The sequence below is a fragment of the Rhagoletis pomonella genome, unplaced genomic scaffold (genome assembly GCF_013731165.1).
Source record: "Rhagoletis pomonella isolate Grant_MI unplaced genomic scaffold, Rhpom_1.0 Rhpom_scaffold_00006, whole genome shotgun sequence".
Classification (NCBI taxonomy): domain Eukaryota; kingdom Metazoa; phylum Arthropoda; class Insecta; order Diptera; family Tephritidae; genus Rhagoletis; species Rhagoletis pomonella.
In genome coordinates, this window is record NW_023458560.1 from 60055595 (window position 1) to 60073458 (window position 17864).

Here is a 17864-nt window from a genome sequence, read left to right on the forward strand (position 1 = left end):
AATCATCAGCAAATTGAAAAATTTTACAATTTTGATTTGTTATGAAGGGTAGATGAGTTGTATATAGATTAAAAAGAATAGGACTACGGCCACTACCTTGAGCCAAACCGTTTTGTGTTATAATTTTTTCATTTTCTAAAATTAAATAACGTTTTTTGAGAAAAGAATAAATCCAATTAATTACTTTTCTATTGAAATTAAAGTTAAGAAATATATTTTGTAATATATCAATATCAACTGAATCATATGCCTTTTCAACATCAATGCAGGCAGCCATTACTTGAAAATTTTTTTCTTTAAGTGTAAATATTGTATTAATTAAATCGTTAATGCATTGAGATGTTGATCGATGTTTTCGAAAACCGTATGATCTGTCTGGTAAAATAGAAATGGAAGAGAAATATGATTTTCAATATAAAATTTTAAAATACCTTCAATAGTTTTTGCTAGAAAAGACATTAGACAAATTGGTCTATAATTTAAAATATTCGAAATATCAATATTTGCTTTTGGTATACGAACTATTTTAATTTCTCTCCAAGTTTCTGGAAAAATACCATTATTCCAAGTATTAATTAAAATTTTGAAAAGTTTATTTTTTTCTTCTTCACTTAATTGAAACAACATTTTATACGAAATAGAATCATTTCCTTTTGCTGAATTAAGATTTCTGCTATTTAAGAATTTATGAAAATTTTCCAAATTCATTTCGTTTAATGATTCATGAATCAAATTAAAAGTTTGATTATTATTAATTTGAGTGTTATTTTGTCTAGTAATAAATGATAAATATTTAATTTTATCTTGTGATTCCCAGGAATTATTTACTTTTTTATCACATTTATATTTTTTAAGATTTTTAATTTGAAATTTGATTGATAAGATCATTAAAATTATTTTGTTTTTGAGTTTTAATATGATCAGAAAGATTTTTTTCAGTCAAAGCTAATAATTCACAATTTTGAATAGTTTTATATTGATGATATTTTATACGAGCCGCATTTCTTAATCTAAAAAGTTTATTAGAAGTTTCGGTCCACCATTGTCTTGGAACATACTTATTTGAAGAATTTATTTTAATTATATTCTTTTTGATTATGTTTTGGCAAGAATTTGTAAAATCTTCTAAATTGTTTCCCACTTTTAGATTATTCATATCTTTAAGTAATTGTTTATTAAGTAATTTTGATTCTTGATATAATTTGAAATCTTCATTAAAAGTTAGTATAATTGGGTTATGATTGCTGTTAGTTAATTTAGGTAATATTTGCCAATTACAATTTATGGTTTTATTAATAAAAGATACATCTATAGCTGAAGTTGAAAAGGTATTGGTAGAAAAAGTAGGAGAACCGTCATTCAGACAAAACAAATTATAATCAGATGCAATATTTTCAAGAATAGTTCCTTTCTGATTTGTAGAATGTCTATCCCAACTAGGAGCTTTTGCATTTAGATCTCCTCCAATTAGAGTTATATTTTTAAGATGTCTGGTAAAATTAAAAATTTTTTCTAATTCATTTTTAAAAATTTAATTTGAAATATTTGGTGCGCAATATAGGCTAATAATATTTATATTTTTCTTTAAATTAAGTGTAGTAATCCCAATGTTTTCTATATTACTATTAATTTTATAAGTAGAAAATTTAATATTTCTCTTCAAAAAATTCCGACACCTCCAAAACCATCTGATCGGTTAGTAAAAGTATAATTATAGTTATAAAGACTAGTATCTGTATTATTATTAAGCCAAGTTTCTGATAAAATTGCAATATCAATGTTATTATTTGTTAAACAATTTTTGCCTTTGCTTCTGTTTGTTCCGCTCTACTACTGAGGAGCCAGATGGCTCCTCATCCTCAATATCCATAAATTAAATAATTACTTATAAAAACGCGTAAAATATTAAAAATCCGATAAGAAAATATATATAATAAAACTATTCGATAAATAGCAGAAAGTTTTATATTAGTTTAAAACTATATATACGTAAATATATTTTATGTTATTTTTAATTTTTTATATTTTTAAGCTCAATATTTTTTTCGATACAACTGTTTACTTCGCTTGAAGAAAAATTTTAGGAATGCTGTTCTATATCCCACTCAATTATAGTAGGATAAAGCAACTTTTAAGACGCTAGAAAATCGCGCTGATTTTTTAATAATTTCTTTGGCTAACGGCGTTGTGCATTTTGTTCCATATAAAGTATGCTCGATCTTAATTCACATTTTTTGTCTATAAGCGAGTGCAACTTGGAAGACACTCTATCAGTATTTGAGAGTATTTCTGCGATATAAAAAATATTTGAACGAAATTTTAGAAATATTTAATACATGCTTTTAAAAGCTTACTTTAATTAATATTTTGTGCTTATAACTCATTTTGTAACATTCGTTTTGTTCTCTCGCTATATTCCATGTCCATCTGTCATTGCCACCTTTAACGCTACGCGGACTTTTTATGTTCCCTTTGTCACTTCTATCGCGCAGAAAATGGACCGATGAGGAGATAAATATGCTACATTCATCAATAATACGTTTCTCAGATGATTTGAATAAAATTAGCTTAAGCATTAAAAATCGGACTGTGTAAGTTTCAAAAATCTTGTTTTTTTTTGCCTTAGCCTTGTTGCCGTAAGGATGTAGCGAGAGGACATTTTATTATAAAAAAGCTAACGTTTTTAATTTTTTCTTCTACCCGACAGCTCTCAAATACGACAAGCGCTTAAGAAGAAAGCTTTCGAAGATGCAGGAATACCTGCAAAGCAGGTGCCTGTACAGCAAGTGCAACATGTCATCCAAGCCGTGCAACAAGTGCCCACACAACAGACACACGTCGTCAAGCAGCAAACAATACAATTGAATGCAATGCATCAACAACAACAGCAGCACGACACTGCTAATGTTATAGTACAGCAACAACCACAGTTAGTAACCACACAGCAACAGCAGCAGCAAACGCAATCAACAACACCGCAAACAGTGCATATACAACACGTGCAACGTATATTGCCGGTGCAAACAACACGAGTGTCACAGCATCATCAGCAACAACAACATACACAACCAACACTTACCGCGCCACAGTCGTTGCAAACATCACCAAAACAGATTATCATACAGCAAACTAGCGCCGCAACACAAATCATTCAACAACCACATACGACCACAGTAACGTTGCAGCAATTTCAACAAATGCAACAGCAGAAAGCATTGCTAGCTGCTTCGGCGGCACCTACAGTGGCTACGGTCACCGAAAACGTCGTCTTACAAACGGCATCACAGCCGGTGGTGCAGTCGGCGCAGCCGCAGCCGCAACCACAGCCGCAGCCGCAGCAAACAACGACTCAACAAGCTTTAGTGGTGGCCAGCAGCGCTGCTTCCATAACAGCTGTTGCGCCAACCACAGTGATGGTCCCCGCCGCCACGGGGGTAGCGCAGTCGGGGTCAAGTGGGGTGGCAGTAACGACTACTGCACCGCAAACAAAGTCTATAACTCTGAAATCAGGTCCAGATGTAATGATGACGTTAAATCGTATCAACACACAGGAGCACGAGGAAGAGGGTCTGCCAGCTGATGTGGTCAAATTGGACTTTTCGAGCGAAGAAGTAACCGGATGAAGTCTGGAGAATGCGGCGGTCGGTGATGGTGGTGCAGGCGGCAGCAGCGGCAATGGCGATAACGTGGAATGTGTAACGGTCGAGGATGACGAATATTATTTTTTCAATTCAAAGAATTAAATAGATTTAGTAGAAAATATTGAGTTTATCACAAGTAACAAAGTGGTTTGAAAATTGCGTTTCTAATTTTGTAAAGACAATTTAAGTAAAAATAGAATTTATGTAGAAAAGCGGCAAAATACATATTAAGCAGATATGGAAGGTGGTAGGTTGTGCTGCAACTGCTTGCCCGAACTTGAATGTAATTTTTTGGATTTGGAATATTGGCACATACAATTTGATAAGATTTTAAATAACACTTAAGTTTCTCATTCTGAAATTCGCCTAGTACATAATAACCGATATACATAAAATATATTTAACATTTTGCATGAACTTGCGCCGTCAGAGGACATTTGAACAAAAAAATTCTAAAGATCACATGCTGTGCCAATAAAAGAAAACTATATTATCTAGATAACATTGCAATTTAGTTAAATTAATTGTTTGCACATTTATTCTCATTTTTCTCGACACTACTATAAGTACCTTCGAGTATTGTTTTCATTTCCGTTTTTTTTTATCTTTCTTTGGAACGGCAATTATGTACAAAATGATTGAGTCATATAAGCTTAAAGAAGGGAGAGTTCTTATATATGTACACTCTAATGTATGTAAAAATTGATAGAAGTTAATAAATACAAAAATAACGTAAATATTGGCATTGTTGAAGGTACTACATTTTAAGCTACTTTACTTAAAATAAATTTATTACTTTTGTATAAAACAAACGATGAAACATCAATATCGATTAAGTTAAAAAAAAAACGAAATGCAACGAATTGATTTTTCGAATAGAAACCGAATTTCAGACCTTTTACTCGATTTATTCACATAAATTTAAGTGAAAGGTCTGAAATTTTCAGAAAAAGCAATTGCTTAGTTTTTATTTATACGGCCCATTGATTTGCCGATTTGCAAGGATGATTAATGGTTAAACGATATCTGTCGGTGTTTTAACATTCCACAGAATTCAACGCACTAATATCACAGTAAAAATGCTTTGGATAAGATTTTCAGAGTGGCGAAATACCAAAATAACGATTGTTGCCTGAATAACAGGAATCATGTTGGTTTGTTATTTGAAAATTTATTATTTTATTTTTAATACAGTTTTTTTCATCAGACCCAGGAAACCGAAGTAGCAGATCTCAGCATGCCTAGTATCAGACATGTCACTAAATTGCCTTAACTACCACATCACCAAAATATCATCAACCCAGCGCAGCCTTAAACCCGGTTTTAGTTCGAAAATGAGTAAGTAATATACAGTTGTGCTAAACTACTTAAGCCAATGAATTTTTATCAGTTTTAGCTATTTTTCTTTTGGTTATGTAATGTTTGTTATTTTTTTATACATATGGGTAATTCCATACAATATTTAAACCTCAATATTTTTTTTTGGGATGAAATATATATTTTTACATTCTTTATCGAAAAAAGAAGACACCTATTATTTTATTTCGTCATGATATTCGAAAATCTCGAAAAAAATAAATTCCGAAATTTTGAACACACGGAGAGATATCTTTTTTCAATTGTTTGCAGTTAATAAACTATTTGTCGAGAATCAGTTAAGGTATCAAAATGTGCGTAATTACTAGGGCTCTTAAAATGATTCGAATAATTCGATTATTTGAATGTTCGAACGTTCGATCTTCAATTTTTTGTACGATTGCTAATCGAATGTTACTATTCGAATAGTTGATTCTCTTCGATTATTAGAATTGTCGTAAATTCTGTGTTTTTTGTGAACATGAGTACAAGTACATTTTACGAAATGCAGTGATGGTAAGCAAGTTACCTGCTACATTTGTGGAGCAGTCCTTAGTTTCCACCACTCCACTTCCTCGCTAAGCACTCACTTGAAACAAGTTCATAAGAAAGAACAGATTAGTGGTGGTGGCATGTAAGTACAAATAAAGAAATGTATATGTTATAAGTAAAATATAGCGCACAAGCTTGTTACACTTAGAACACCGGACACGAATATCGATGGACACGACAGCCGGTTCTACGTACCGGAATGACTCGGGTTTTACCAGCCTAAGGGCTGTTGTTTCGGCGATCTAGCCCCGTTTAGGTCGGCGAAGTATCTCAGAAGTTGTTCGTCCATAGGGCTACATTCGCTACGTTTTCTTCTACTCAGGGCTGGCATCGAGTCAAACCCAGGGCCAGAAACCTACACCTGCTGTGTATGCCAGAGCCGACTACACCACAACTCCACCTCAGTCAAGTGCAATGCTTGCGAGGGGTGGAGTCACCTCAGAGTCTGCTCAGGACTACGGACACATCGGCAGTGGACCACATCGTATGTGGCCCCCTGCTGCTCAAACAGAGCAGCCTCCACGGCTAACCCTAGTCCACCTGAGCAGTCCCACACAAACACCACAGCACAACAACATAACAACACAATAGACCACACCACTGCGACAGACCACAGAACACACACAACCGCACCACCACCCACACGCCGCCGCCAACAACTCTTGGCTCCTCCTACAATCTGCACAGTATGTCAGACCTGGATATTCCGTAATGTGACATCAGTCAAGTGCAACACCTGCCTTGGCTGGTGCCACTTTAGGGCATGTTTAGGTCTGCGCACCACGCGAGATTGGACGAGGAACTTCGAGGGTCCGTGTTGCGCAGCACGGTCGCAAACTTCAAACGCGACGCCACCCACCACCGCCACAGGGCGGCAACTACCTCAGCAGCGCACACAGCCAATGGCGTCACGGCCACACACATCTCTCACACCCCACATTACCACGCGTCTCCCGAACCACATGACGCTCCTTCAATTTAACTGCAACGGGCTTCAGAGCAAGATCGAGGAGATAACCGTCTATGGGAAAGCATGGTATACTGATAGCTGCGGTCCAAGAGACGAAGCTGCACAGCAATTCAATATTGTTGAATTGTGCCGGGTACAACGTGCACCGGCGAAATCGCAGCGAGATAATGGTGGTGGCCTAGCGTTCATCACGCACCACACCGTGCAGTATCGTCTTATCGAAGCAGACATCGACCGCAGGGATACCACCCTAAAATGTCAGGGCATTGCTATCCGGTCAGGCGATGTTGAGCTGAAAATATTCAACGTTTACATACCGCCTGTCACCTGCTGCCCGGCAGGATATCACCCAGATATAGGTGCGCTCCTCAGAGGTGAAAACCGAATGGTAGTAGGTGACTTTAATGCGCACCACGATCTTTGGCACTCAAGCCTGTCAAACGATCGTAGGGGAACCGACTTGGCTGAGCAGATAGACGATTCGACATTCTGCACAATGAACGACGACGCACCCACCAGGATTATGGGCAGCTGCTGCAGTTCGCCAGACGTAACAATAGTCAGCGCTGGTCTGATAAACAGCATATCATGGCGACCTATGCTGACTTTGGCATCAGACCCACTGCCCATAGTCATCTCGATCGATAAACCAACCGACTTTGCTTCCGTGGAGCACCGAACATATATCAACTTCTCCAAAGCTGATTGGAAAGGCTTCGCGGAATTTATTGAAAACACCTTCGCTGCTCTCCCCACACCAACCGACGTCCACCTTGGTGAACGTAAGTTCCGCAGGGCTGTCACTGCTGCTGCAGCCCGCTTCGTACCGGCAGGATGTATCACTGACCCACGTCCAAATTTCCCTGCCGAAGCGGCTGTTCTAGCCGATGAGCGGGACAGCCTTCGTCAGGCCGATCCCGGTGATCCCCGTATCAGGGATCTCAACGCGGAGATTCGGCAACTAGTGAACGTACATATTTAAGCGGATGAAGTGGGAACAACATCTGAAGACCTGTAACTTCACCTCTGGTGTGAGTAAGCTTTGGTCAACCGTGAGGTCACTGTCCAATCCGACGAAGCACGACGACAGAGTCGAAATTTCTTTCGGCGACCATGCCTCGTCGGCCCCGAGCGATGCGCGAGCTACTTTAGCCGGCAGTTCATACTGCATCCTCCGGTGGACAAAACCAAGCGTCGAGTGACCAGAAGGCTGCACAAACTGCCAACAAATTGTGCCCTCTTGCTTTCACTTGCGGTGAAGTTCAGGCGGTCATCGGAAAGGCGAAAGCCTCCAAAGCCATGGGCCCCGACGGAATATGCTTGCTGATGCTGAAAAATTTGGGTTCTGCGGGAGTAGCGTACCTAACGGAGGTCCTTAATTTGTCTATGGCCACCCTCATCATCCCAGACATCTGGAAGGTGGGGAGAGTGGTCCCACTGCTCAAACCGGGGAAACCCGCTAACAAAGGAGATTCGTATCGACCGATAACGCTCCTTTCCCCGGTAGCGAAGACACTTGAGGCCCTGCTGCTCCCGTATTTCATGAACCACCTGACCCCAGCGAAGCACCAGCATGGTTTCCGTAAAGTGCACAGTACAACAACAGCACTTAACGCCATAAACACTCAGATAACTCGTGGCCTTAACCGTAACTGTGAGAGAACGATTCTAGTAGCGTTGGACCTGTCAAAGGCTTTTGACACTGTCAGCGATTCCACGCTACTAGAAGATATAGAGGCTTCCTCTCTCCCACAGAGGCTCAAACGGTGGTCGACACTCGTCGGTAATGTTTAGAGACAAATTGAGCAAACTTAGGAAAATCAAACAGGGAGTTCCACAGGGTGGTGTCCTATCCCGACTACTGTTTAACTTTTATATTTCAAAGCTCCCTCAACCACCAGAGGGAGTCTCGATTGTCTCATACGCCGACTGGGAATTGAATTGATGACCTGTGTTCGAAAGTAAACGGTACCTCTCCGATCGTTCTCGCTTCTTCACTGAAAAGTGTCTAGCCCTCTCCCCTACGAAATCCTCTGCGACCCTGTTCACCACCTGGACGAAGGAGGTCAGGCTACCGCTGGGAATTCACGTCGATGATACACCAATTCCGACGGTGAATAACCCCAAAATACTCGGAGTAACATTCGACAGCCTGCTCTCCTTATCTGCGCACGCAACCGCTATTGTCAACAAAGTACAGAGCCGCAACAAAGTCCTCAAGTCGCTAGCCGGCAGTACCTGGGGCAAAGACAAAGAAACGTTGCTGGCAACATACAAGGCCGGCCGGTTTTAAACTACGCGGCACCAGTGAGGTCACCGGGGACTAGTAGGACGCAGTGGATGAAGCTACAGACAGCACAGAACACCGCACTCAGGACAGCGACCGGTTGCCTCCTGATGTCACCCGAACACCACCTCCATGACGAGGCGAAAATGCTCCCAATCAGGGAGCATAACATAATGCTCTGCAAGCAGTTTCTGGTTGGGAGCCACAGAAGCTGCCACCCAAACAGACTGCTGCTTGCAGAGGAGCCCTCGCCTAGACACGTCAGGAGGCATCTATATGAACTGACGGACGAAGTCCAGAGGTTCATTAAGCAGCCTCTGGACAGTCAGCATACCGACAGGCTCTGAACGGCATTCACAGGGACTCAGTCTCGAGTTATGTAGACTCCAGACCTGTGAATGCCGTTCTAGGCAAACAAACACCGGACATTGACGCGATGGAGCTCCATCTGCCTCAGGAGACAAGAACAACAATAGCCCAACTTCGCTCTGGCTACTGCAGCAGGCTGAACTCTTACCTGAGTAGGCTAAATGCGGATGTGTCGAATGAATGTCCGGCATGCGGAGAGACCCCTCACGACTCGAAACATATCTTCGCATGCCCGGAAAACCCTACAACCCTAACGGCGTTGTCCCTGTGGACCTACCCCATAGAGGCTGCACGCTTCTTGGGGCTGCCGTTAGTGGAACTCGACGACAACGACTGAGATACCAACCGATCTGGGCGGGGTTGTTGTAACCGCTACAACAACAACAACAACATCGATGGAACAAGTGGTGAATGCGTTGAAACGCAGGCGCCGCACCTTGGGTGGCCGTAAGAGAAAAAATCAAGATGACGTTCATGACTGCACATTTGAACGTCAAGAATTGAAGGCTTTCGCGACTTTATGAAGTTAGTGGAACCAGGATACAAAGTTACCTCTCAACAAAGTATACTTTCACGCTTACAATTGCTTTATAATGACGTAGGAGAAAAAATTTCAAACGATTTGACGGAGGTAGAAAGCGCATCAATTTCAGTCGACGAATGGACATCAAGAACTCAAGATTGTTATTTATCAGTCGAAGCCCAGTATATCAAATAAAGACATACACTCATACATACATGCATAATTTGTGTTTTGATGTTAAAACATTTCGATTGTTTAAATAATTTGTTTTTATAGACCGACCAAATGCAGAAAACATTGCATCGGCAGTGGAAGTAGTTTTAGCCGATTGGAACATATCCGACAAAACGCAAGCGATAACGCACGACAGTGCATCAGTCATGAATGCAGCAGCACAACTTTTTAATATACGGGACAGCATCAAGTGCAGCGCTTACCTTTTGCAGCTTGTGATAAAAGACGCCTTAGCAGCTGTATCTGATTACGATAAAATTTGCAAAAAAGGACGAAACTTAACAGCATATTTTCATCGCTCATATATTGCTAAAACTGCACTTGCAAACCGCCAAGTACAGTTGGGGATAAAGGAAAATCGACTCGTACAATGCTGCGTCACACGTTGGAACTCCAAATATTACATGTGTGAGAGGCTGCTTTTGAATCGAAATTCAATCTGCCTAGTTTTATAAGATCGAACCGTTACAAAAACTTGCGATGCGCTGAGGCTAGAAATGCAAGAGAAGGAGTGGAGTGAAATGCAGAACTTGGTTGACATTTTGAAACCTTTTGATAAAGCGACTGCAGTGCTTTGTGGGGGTAAAAATGTGACATTGTCTTTAGTGCGACCTTTAATACACCGTCTTATTAAAAACCACATGGCAGCATCGTCAGAAGATGATGCAAATAAATATATATTCAAAGAAACTGCCCGTAATTAAGGTTCAATATGGATTATGTTATAGAAGAGGTTTCAGCTCCAATCATTTCCTCATTTCTAGACCCCATTTTATGTGATTTTATAACCTATTTATATTGCTGCTGAATAATTACAATATTTTCTCAAAAAAAAACTTATATTCATACATTTCAATTTATTTAAATGTGTACATACACTGCCGGAACAAAGTATTGGCACAGCAAATTTTTCACAATATCCCACCCGACCAACGTACACGAGAATGCATCCGTTTTAGATATTTTAGCAACACTTTCACTTACAAAACTATTGAGAACGGGTTCCGAAAAAGTATCGTAAAAGTATTACCTGTCGCTCAGTTTGTGGCAGCAGAGCTCTCGTTCTCGACATGCGTTTTCAAATGGTTTTTCGAAGTGTTTTCGATAGTGGAAACGTATCTCAGGCGGAAGTTATTGCGACCCGTTTTGCTATCGAGAAATTATTGAAAGCGGCAATGTTTTCGATCTGGTCTATTATCGAGAAAGTAGCGAAAACGAAAGATATTTCGACCCGTTTCTCTATCGAGAAATTAATGAAAACGGCAATGTTTTCGATCTTTTCGATTATCGAGAAAGTAGCGAAATCGAAAGATATTTCGACCCGTTTCTCTATCGAAAAATTAATGAAAACGATAATTAGAGCTATTCCATTCCAGTTGATTCCCATATAAGAAGAGTGCTTTTAAAATTTTAACAGTTGTTCTATATTTAATAGAGTTCAGTTTTATCAAGTTTTAAAACAATTTAAATATTAAAATAATAAATATTCATTACTTAAAAATTATAACTTGAACATGTTATTAAAACTTATTATTCGTGAACATCATTTTGAATCCTTTGTTTTTTTCCTGGTACTTGTAAATTTAGCAGACTCGGTCATGTGCGTACTGAAAAAATTTTTGACTTACTTTGTCAAATTCGCTCTCCTCCAACGCAAACTTTTTTGTAAACGCATCTGAATAAAATGTTAAAAGAAATTAAATGACTATTCGATACAGCTGTTCGACTTACTTCAAATTGCCAAGGCCAAATTCATCCCTCTTATGCATTTTTTTGCCCCTGTCCCACGCCATGAAAACTGCTGCGCTAACGTGTCTTCAAACAATGACCGCCACGAGCTTCTTATAAATTTATCGTACGACTTCTCTCCATTGGTGCAAATTTCATGAACCTGAATACAAATATGGGTATATTAAAACAAATATATATTAATGCAATCATTGGAAATTCAAAATTAAATAAAGTGTCTGCTTGTAGTAAATTGTATTGAGAAATGAAACATTCAGCCCTATCGCCAATTCCATGTGAATAAATCGTTCCCATAATTTGACATGCAAAAAACAAAAACAAATTGGGAAAAATTGTTTTTGTTTTACTTTATAATTTTTGGGAATATTTGTTCATGTGAAATTCGCGATAGGGCCGATTCTTTTAGGAAAATATATAAAAACTACACTTACAAATTTTTTAAATACTTCTTCGTTCTTAAGTTTTTCTTCAAGGTTATTAATTTCTTCTAAAGTTGAGAAAGGAGAGCGAGGAACTATTTCACGCTCAATGGATATTTCTCCGTAAACTTTAGCTTTTATGGAAGTAACCTCGTTCCTTACAGAAATCATTTCCATATTGAAGCGATCGACTTTTGTTGTTAATTCACTAACTTTTCCATAGACGTCATGCAAAAGTTTAAAAATCTCTAATAAAGATTATTTTGTAATTTTTGAAATTGTTATAAAGTATTCAATAAATACCTGTTAATTGTTTTTCATTGTTGTTGTTATATAAGTTGCTGTTATGTGCAGGCCTTTGTGTGTAAATTGTTCCATCGTCCATATTGAAAAGGTCGGTATATTGATGTGCCATTTTAACCTAATAATGTATCAATGGCATATAAATATGTATTTGGTCAATAATATGACAAACTTTCCCAGATATTTTATCTACTGGGTGTTTAATTATTTCAGAGTCTATTTCGAAACTTTTAGAAGAAAAAATACCCACCAAGGTCGAGTCTATAGGATAACTAAAAAAAGGATCTAAGACAGTAACTAAATTACTAAATAAAGTATTATTGACTATTTCAAAAATTTTGTATATTTTGTAAACGGAATGGTCTATAACAAAATAAAATGAATTAGTACCTTTCAAGTCAAAGTAAAAGTCCTTATAGACAATATTTTTTCGGGAAACGTCTGAATTTAGTTTACATTCTTTGTGCACAACATCAAATAAACTTCGCTCAACTATGCGGTTATAAAGCTGCTCCAATACGTTATCACTTTTTTTTACCATATTTTTGAGTTGTCCTAAGAAATTTTCAAAAGGAAAAGCACTTATGGTTTCAAGAGAGCCAAAAATCCTTGATTGGCTACTGAGATGGGTTAAACAATGAAAATTATATGTTAACATCGTCCCAGAGTATAATGAGGAAACGTCCTTCACAAAGTTGTTTAATAAACTATTTGCAAGTGCATTTTTGGTTTTGCAATATTCATTGTGAAGAAGAATTCTTGAACGAACTCTCTTAAAAAAATATTGGGATCCTGCGGTTTAGAGCAGCCGGCATAAATCCCCGCAACCAAAACGGGCTTAGTATCAAGCACATTTATTAGAATGGGCCAAACTTGCTTACGGAACTTTTAAATAAAGGGAGACCATCTATATTAATGTTAAGTGAAATGTCTGAACGGTCAAATTGAAAATTGCGCAAAAAGTCCGTAAGTGCGTCTTTCACTCCATAGTGAACGTACTCTCCTGGTTGTACGAGTCTTTTAACAATCGTCCGTGGTGTACATTTCAGCGTGCGCACATCACGTGGCAAATCAGAAATTTTCTCTGACAGTAGTGCAAGCAAATCGTTCGCACCCTGTCGGCTAACATTATTCGTTAAAAACCACCGTGCCAGACGAGCAGTAAAGTTGGGAGAGTCTATTGGTACGTCATATGTATGATCTGCTTCATTACAAGCACTATTTGAATTAATATCTGCTGCTTTAGGAGTCGTGCTTGTTGCAGTCCCATTAATATGTTGAACAGAAGTTCTTTTAAAGTGCCGAATTTCGGCAATGTATTGGCGACGTTTTCTTTTAGGCGGCATTTTCTAAGAAAATAAAACTTGAGTAGCTTTAATAAATAGATACTTTATAACTACATGGTTGCGATAAATAATAAGTTCTTTACATCGCGAACACTCAATGATATTACGCTTCGCAGGCGATAATACCACCCTTTGTCACTCATACGCCATGGCATGCGAGTAACAATTAAGTGCAACCCAAAATCACTCGCATGAGTGACCAAGGCATTATAAAAAAAAATAGTCAGTTACTTAGTTAAATATATTTATTTATTTATACTTACTGTGATGTTTTATATGGTTCCTTAAAAAGTTTGATCCAACTGTGTGCTATTTGTATGATAAGGATAGTCAGTTTATTAGTTTAAGTTATTTATCATGCAAAGGAGTTTCAATACTTACTCTGATTTATTTTGTGATTCCTTACAATTTTCAATTATTGTATTACGTGAACGCACATGAAACAAAACGTTTTACTTTTTAATGATAGAAAATTTCTAACAAAATGTTAACTAAAGCAGTGCCTCCTTCTATTTACTTTTTCGAATATTTTGTCCGAGAAAAGTTAGAGAAAAATTATTAAACGAATACATTCTCGATACATTCAACGGACAGAAAAGCAAAAATACAAACTTCCGTTTGAAATACGAGACTCTTAGGTGAGCCGGAGCGTGCGGGTAAGAGAAACTATCGTAAAACTCGTAACATCCGCTAACATACGTTTCTTGGTCGGGTGGGATATGCCACAATTTTTATTCTATTTTTTTTCCACCAATTTTGTATAAAAATATGGTTCATACAGCAACAAAAAACATAGAAATATAATTCCTAAACTTTGTGCAAAACTCGCGAAAATTCAGCAAATTTTCATCAAAATTTTCCACTTTTTAATCAGATTTGTTAGAATTTTTTTGAGTATGAAATTGAATGTACTAAAAAACTGCATACTAAAAATATTTCTACGAAACCTAATTAAAATGCTCGAAATTTTTAAGAAAATTTCTTGATTTTTTTTACAAAGATTAAAAGTTGGATTTATATGGTTTTTGTAAAAAAATAAGCTATATTTTTACAACCAAATAATTAAAATTAAAAAATAATAAAATGAATGGGGCAAAAAGTACGTTCACATATGTCATAATCCGAAAAATGTCTTTTTACGTGACGAGTAGTACGATATCGTATGTTTTAAACGCCTATAATACGGCCAGTGTTGCCAGATATTTTTTTCCAAAAAAACTAGATTTCCAGAAAAAACTTTTCGACAAAAAATTCTGTAACCTTCGTTGTTGTTGTTGTAACAGCATACAGATTCCCCAGAGCTTTTGGGGAGTGTTGCTGGAGTGACAGTCCTTGGCCAGATATAAATCTGGGTCGTTCCAGTTACGTAGACCCGACTTTCGCGGGAACGCTCCGTAACCTTCAAAAAAAAAAAAAGCCTCTGCCTCTGTAACCTTCAAAAACGACGAGTGTTTAAAAAATGATACTTTACTACACAAATAGACTTGGAACATTGGAACATTTTGATCACATTTTATTTTAATTATATTCAGGTTCATTATTTTTCGTTAATTGCTTTGCTATTTTTTTGAGCATTTGATTCGATACCTTAAACTTAGTTGTTCCTTAGGAATTTTTTTAAAGAAACGTTTAGTTCGCAAAATACCAGAGTGCTGGAGTTTCTAGTTTATTTCTTGTTGTATTCAAATTGATTTGGGAAAATGTACTTTTCACATTTGCTATGGCGACTGGAATGTAAAAGCTGAAACCATTTATTTGAAAGAAGAAAACGCTGCTCCTTTATCGTTCACTTTTATCTTACAGTTAAAATTGTGAATCTGGCAACATTGAGTGCGACCAATACTGTCTTATGAAGCTCAAGCTGAGGATTATGACCCTTAAAAACTCAAGAGAAACTTCAGAAATCAGAGGCCAGAAATCAATTAACGGACTTTAGGTTACTGTAAAGAAACCTGAAATTCCAAAGCCGGCGGAGACTAAGTGCGTGGTGGAAATAGCTGTCTTCATTGACGGATCAAACATAAAACGCAGGGTAGGTTCCGGGGTTTTCTTTGAACACATCAATATGAAGCTTTCATTTCGCTTAACGCACCACGAAGGCGTTTTCCAGGCGTTTCGTAGCATTTTTCATAGATAATAGCCCATCAGCTCGATTGAAAGCTAAAATATAATTAAAATTGCCGAAAATTTGTATTTTTTCACTTATTATTATTAGTTTTTCATTATTTCTGTGAGTACCTGGCACCTAGGTACCTTGCAAGAATGATGCTGAAGACACTTGATCAACGCATCTTGTAGGGCGATTCAGAGTGCAGTCGCCTCTCTCTATACGCCAAATAAGAAAACAAGATTTATGAACAGGGTCGGCAATTTGACTTCTTAAGGAGCTATGCATGTCAAATTTAAAGAAATGAAAGCACTTTTTTACCGTTTAATATAAGTATATGTTTTATTAAAAAAAAAATACTAATATAATGCAAAGTGTGCTATAATCTATTGTACAACAAATCAGTACTATTTGGTAGTCTTCTTAATATTATATTTTGTGTCAGACTGAAGCGTTTTTAAAAACAACGTTCTTTAGGACCAGGCTCAAACATACATATATTCCAGCTATTTAATAGGTAAATGGTAAAAACCCCAGATATCCTTTTTCAACGCCCAAGAATAATGACCTTTTCAGTCAAACAATACGGGCCGTTTACACGTCTTTCTTTTTAACAAACTTCTACCAATTAAAAGTGAATTTCTTTGGTGTTTAGCTGTTTGTGTTTTTTCTTTTAATGAAACCCTAAAATTAACAAACGGTTACATTACATAAGGAATTAAACGCATACGCAATTTATACACGAGCCCATTTGTGATTAATGATATTCATAGTAGTAGCGATATGGATCCGAATATTGGCTGATACCACCGGCAGCTGTCGGCTGATTGGTTTTACTCACCGGGCGTATTACATAGGTGCTGCGGCTGTTTGAAAAAAAAGACAAAATTAGGAAATTAGTACAAATAACTAAATTAATTTTTCTTAAATTTAAATGCTCTTCCTTCGCAACTTTTTCTTCGCCTAAATCTATCCCTCTTCACTCTAACTCACCGATTGTGATCGCCCGCATGCACCTGAAAGCTTGACTCTTCCTGATGGTCATGTGAGAATAGCTTCTTCAGCGCTATAATACCGGCGATCGTCAGCGCCACTTTGCTAATTACCAATGCCTTGGTGGCGATCGCCGCTAGCGCCTTCAAACCAATGGGACCCGCTATACTCATGGCAGTGAGCAGCGCCGCAATCACGTATTTAATATGACCGCCACCCTTATTCTTCTTCTTCTTATGCCCATGATCGTCATCATCATCGTCGCCATGTCCACGCCCCTGACTCATATCGATCTTTAGCGCATGCGTACGCGTTAATTTATCGATTTTAGCGAGTAGCGCACGATCGACCGGACTCAGTGTGGTAAGCGTGCGTGCATCTGTTAGCGAGTTCATGATGCTCTCCTTTTCGGTGCTATTCTGCTTTTCCAACACCAGACCATCCACTATTTTAATGGAATCCTGTTCGAGTGCGCGTGAGAGTGCATGTAACGCCTTCTGCTTAAGGCAACCGATAAAGTCATTCTTCTCATGACAATCTTCGTAGACGCGACGCGCAATCATAAATTCAGGACCAAACCAGCTGGAGGACGTGGCTGCCCTGCCTGTGCGCTTTGTAATTCGCGTGGAGGAGTGTTGCAGGTATTTTATGGAGTGCGCTGGTAGTGGCTGACGGTGCTGGTGCTGATGCTGGTGGTGACGCTGGTGTGCGAGGTGGCGGTGATGGCGTGCTGCTATTATATCGAGCATTAAACTGATCATGATGGCAATGAGCAGCCACTCGATTGTGTTGCTGAGCCGCATGCTGCGTGTGTGTGCAATCCTTTAGAGGAGTAGACGAGATGAGCTGCTTTCTTGGCACACTTGCGTCCTTTGTGTGCCTGCGCGACTGTAATCGTTTTTGGGAGCGTTACGGCATCTCAGCTCAATGTTTCAGCGCTACTTCGAATTCTAAATGCAACTGCAGTCAACTTTCTGTACGCGTCTTGCTTTTATAAATTGCGTTTTGATGTTTT

The 17864-nt window shown here is 38.2% G+C and overlaps 3 protein-coding genes across 3 annotated transcripts; 1 reads left to right on the forward strand and 2 right to left on the reverse strand.

Annotated features, from left to right (window-relative positions):
* Positions 1-2492: 2492 nt before the first annotated feature.
* Positions 2493-4527, forward strand: LOC118741019 (transcription factor SPT20 homolog; the record flags this gene model as incomplete). Its single annotated transcript, XM_036472805.1, is given in 2 exon segments — positions 2493-2591; positions 2708-4527. Coding segments are annotated over 2 exon segments (1015 nt in total), but the record flags the coding sequence as incomplete, so codon positions are not given.
* A 7137-nt stretch (positions 4528-11664) lies between these two features.
* LOC118742007 lies at positions 11665-12394 on the reverse strand. The gene is made up of 2 exons (XM_036473973.1): positions 12113-12394; positions 11665-11823 (listed from the first exon to the last, which is right to left on the reverse strand). The coding sequence occupies exons 1-2, from the start codon at positions 12275-12277 to the stop codon at positions 11665-11667; spliced, it is 324 nt and encodes a 107-aa protein (XP_036329866.1). The 5' UTR covers positions 12278-12394.
* A 4219-nt stretch (positions 12395-16613) lies between these two features.
* On the reverse strand, positions 16614-17652 carry LOC118741724. Its single transcript, XM_036473693.1, has 2 exons — positions 16850-17652; positions 16614-16722 (listed from the first exon to the last, which is right to left on the reverse strand). The coding sequence occupies exons 1-2, from the start codon at positions 17650-17652 to the stop codon at positions 16614-16616; spliced, it is 912 nt and encodes a 303-aa protein (XP_036329586.1).
* Between the last annotated feature and the right edge of the window lie 212 nt (positions 17653-17864).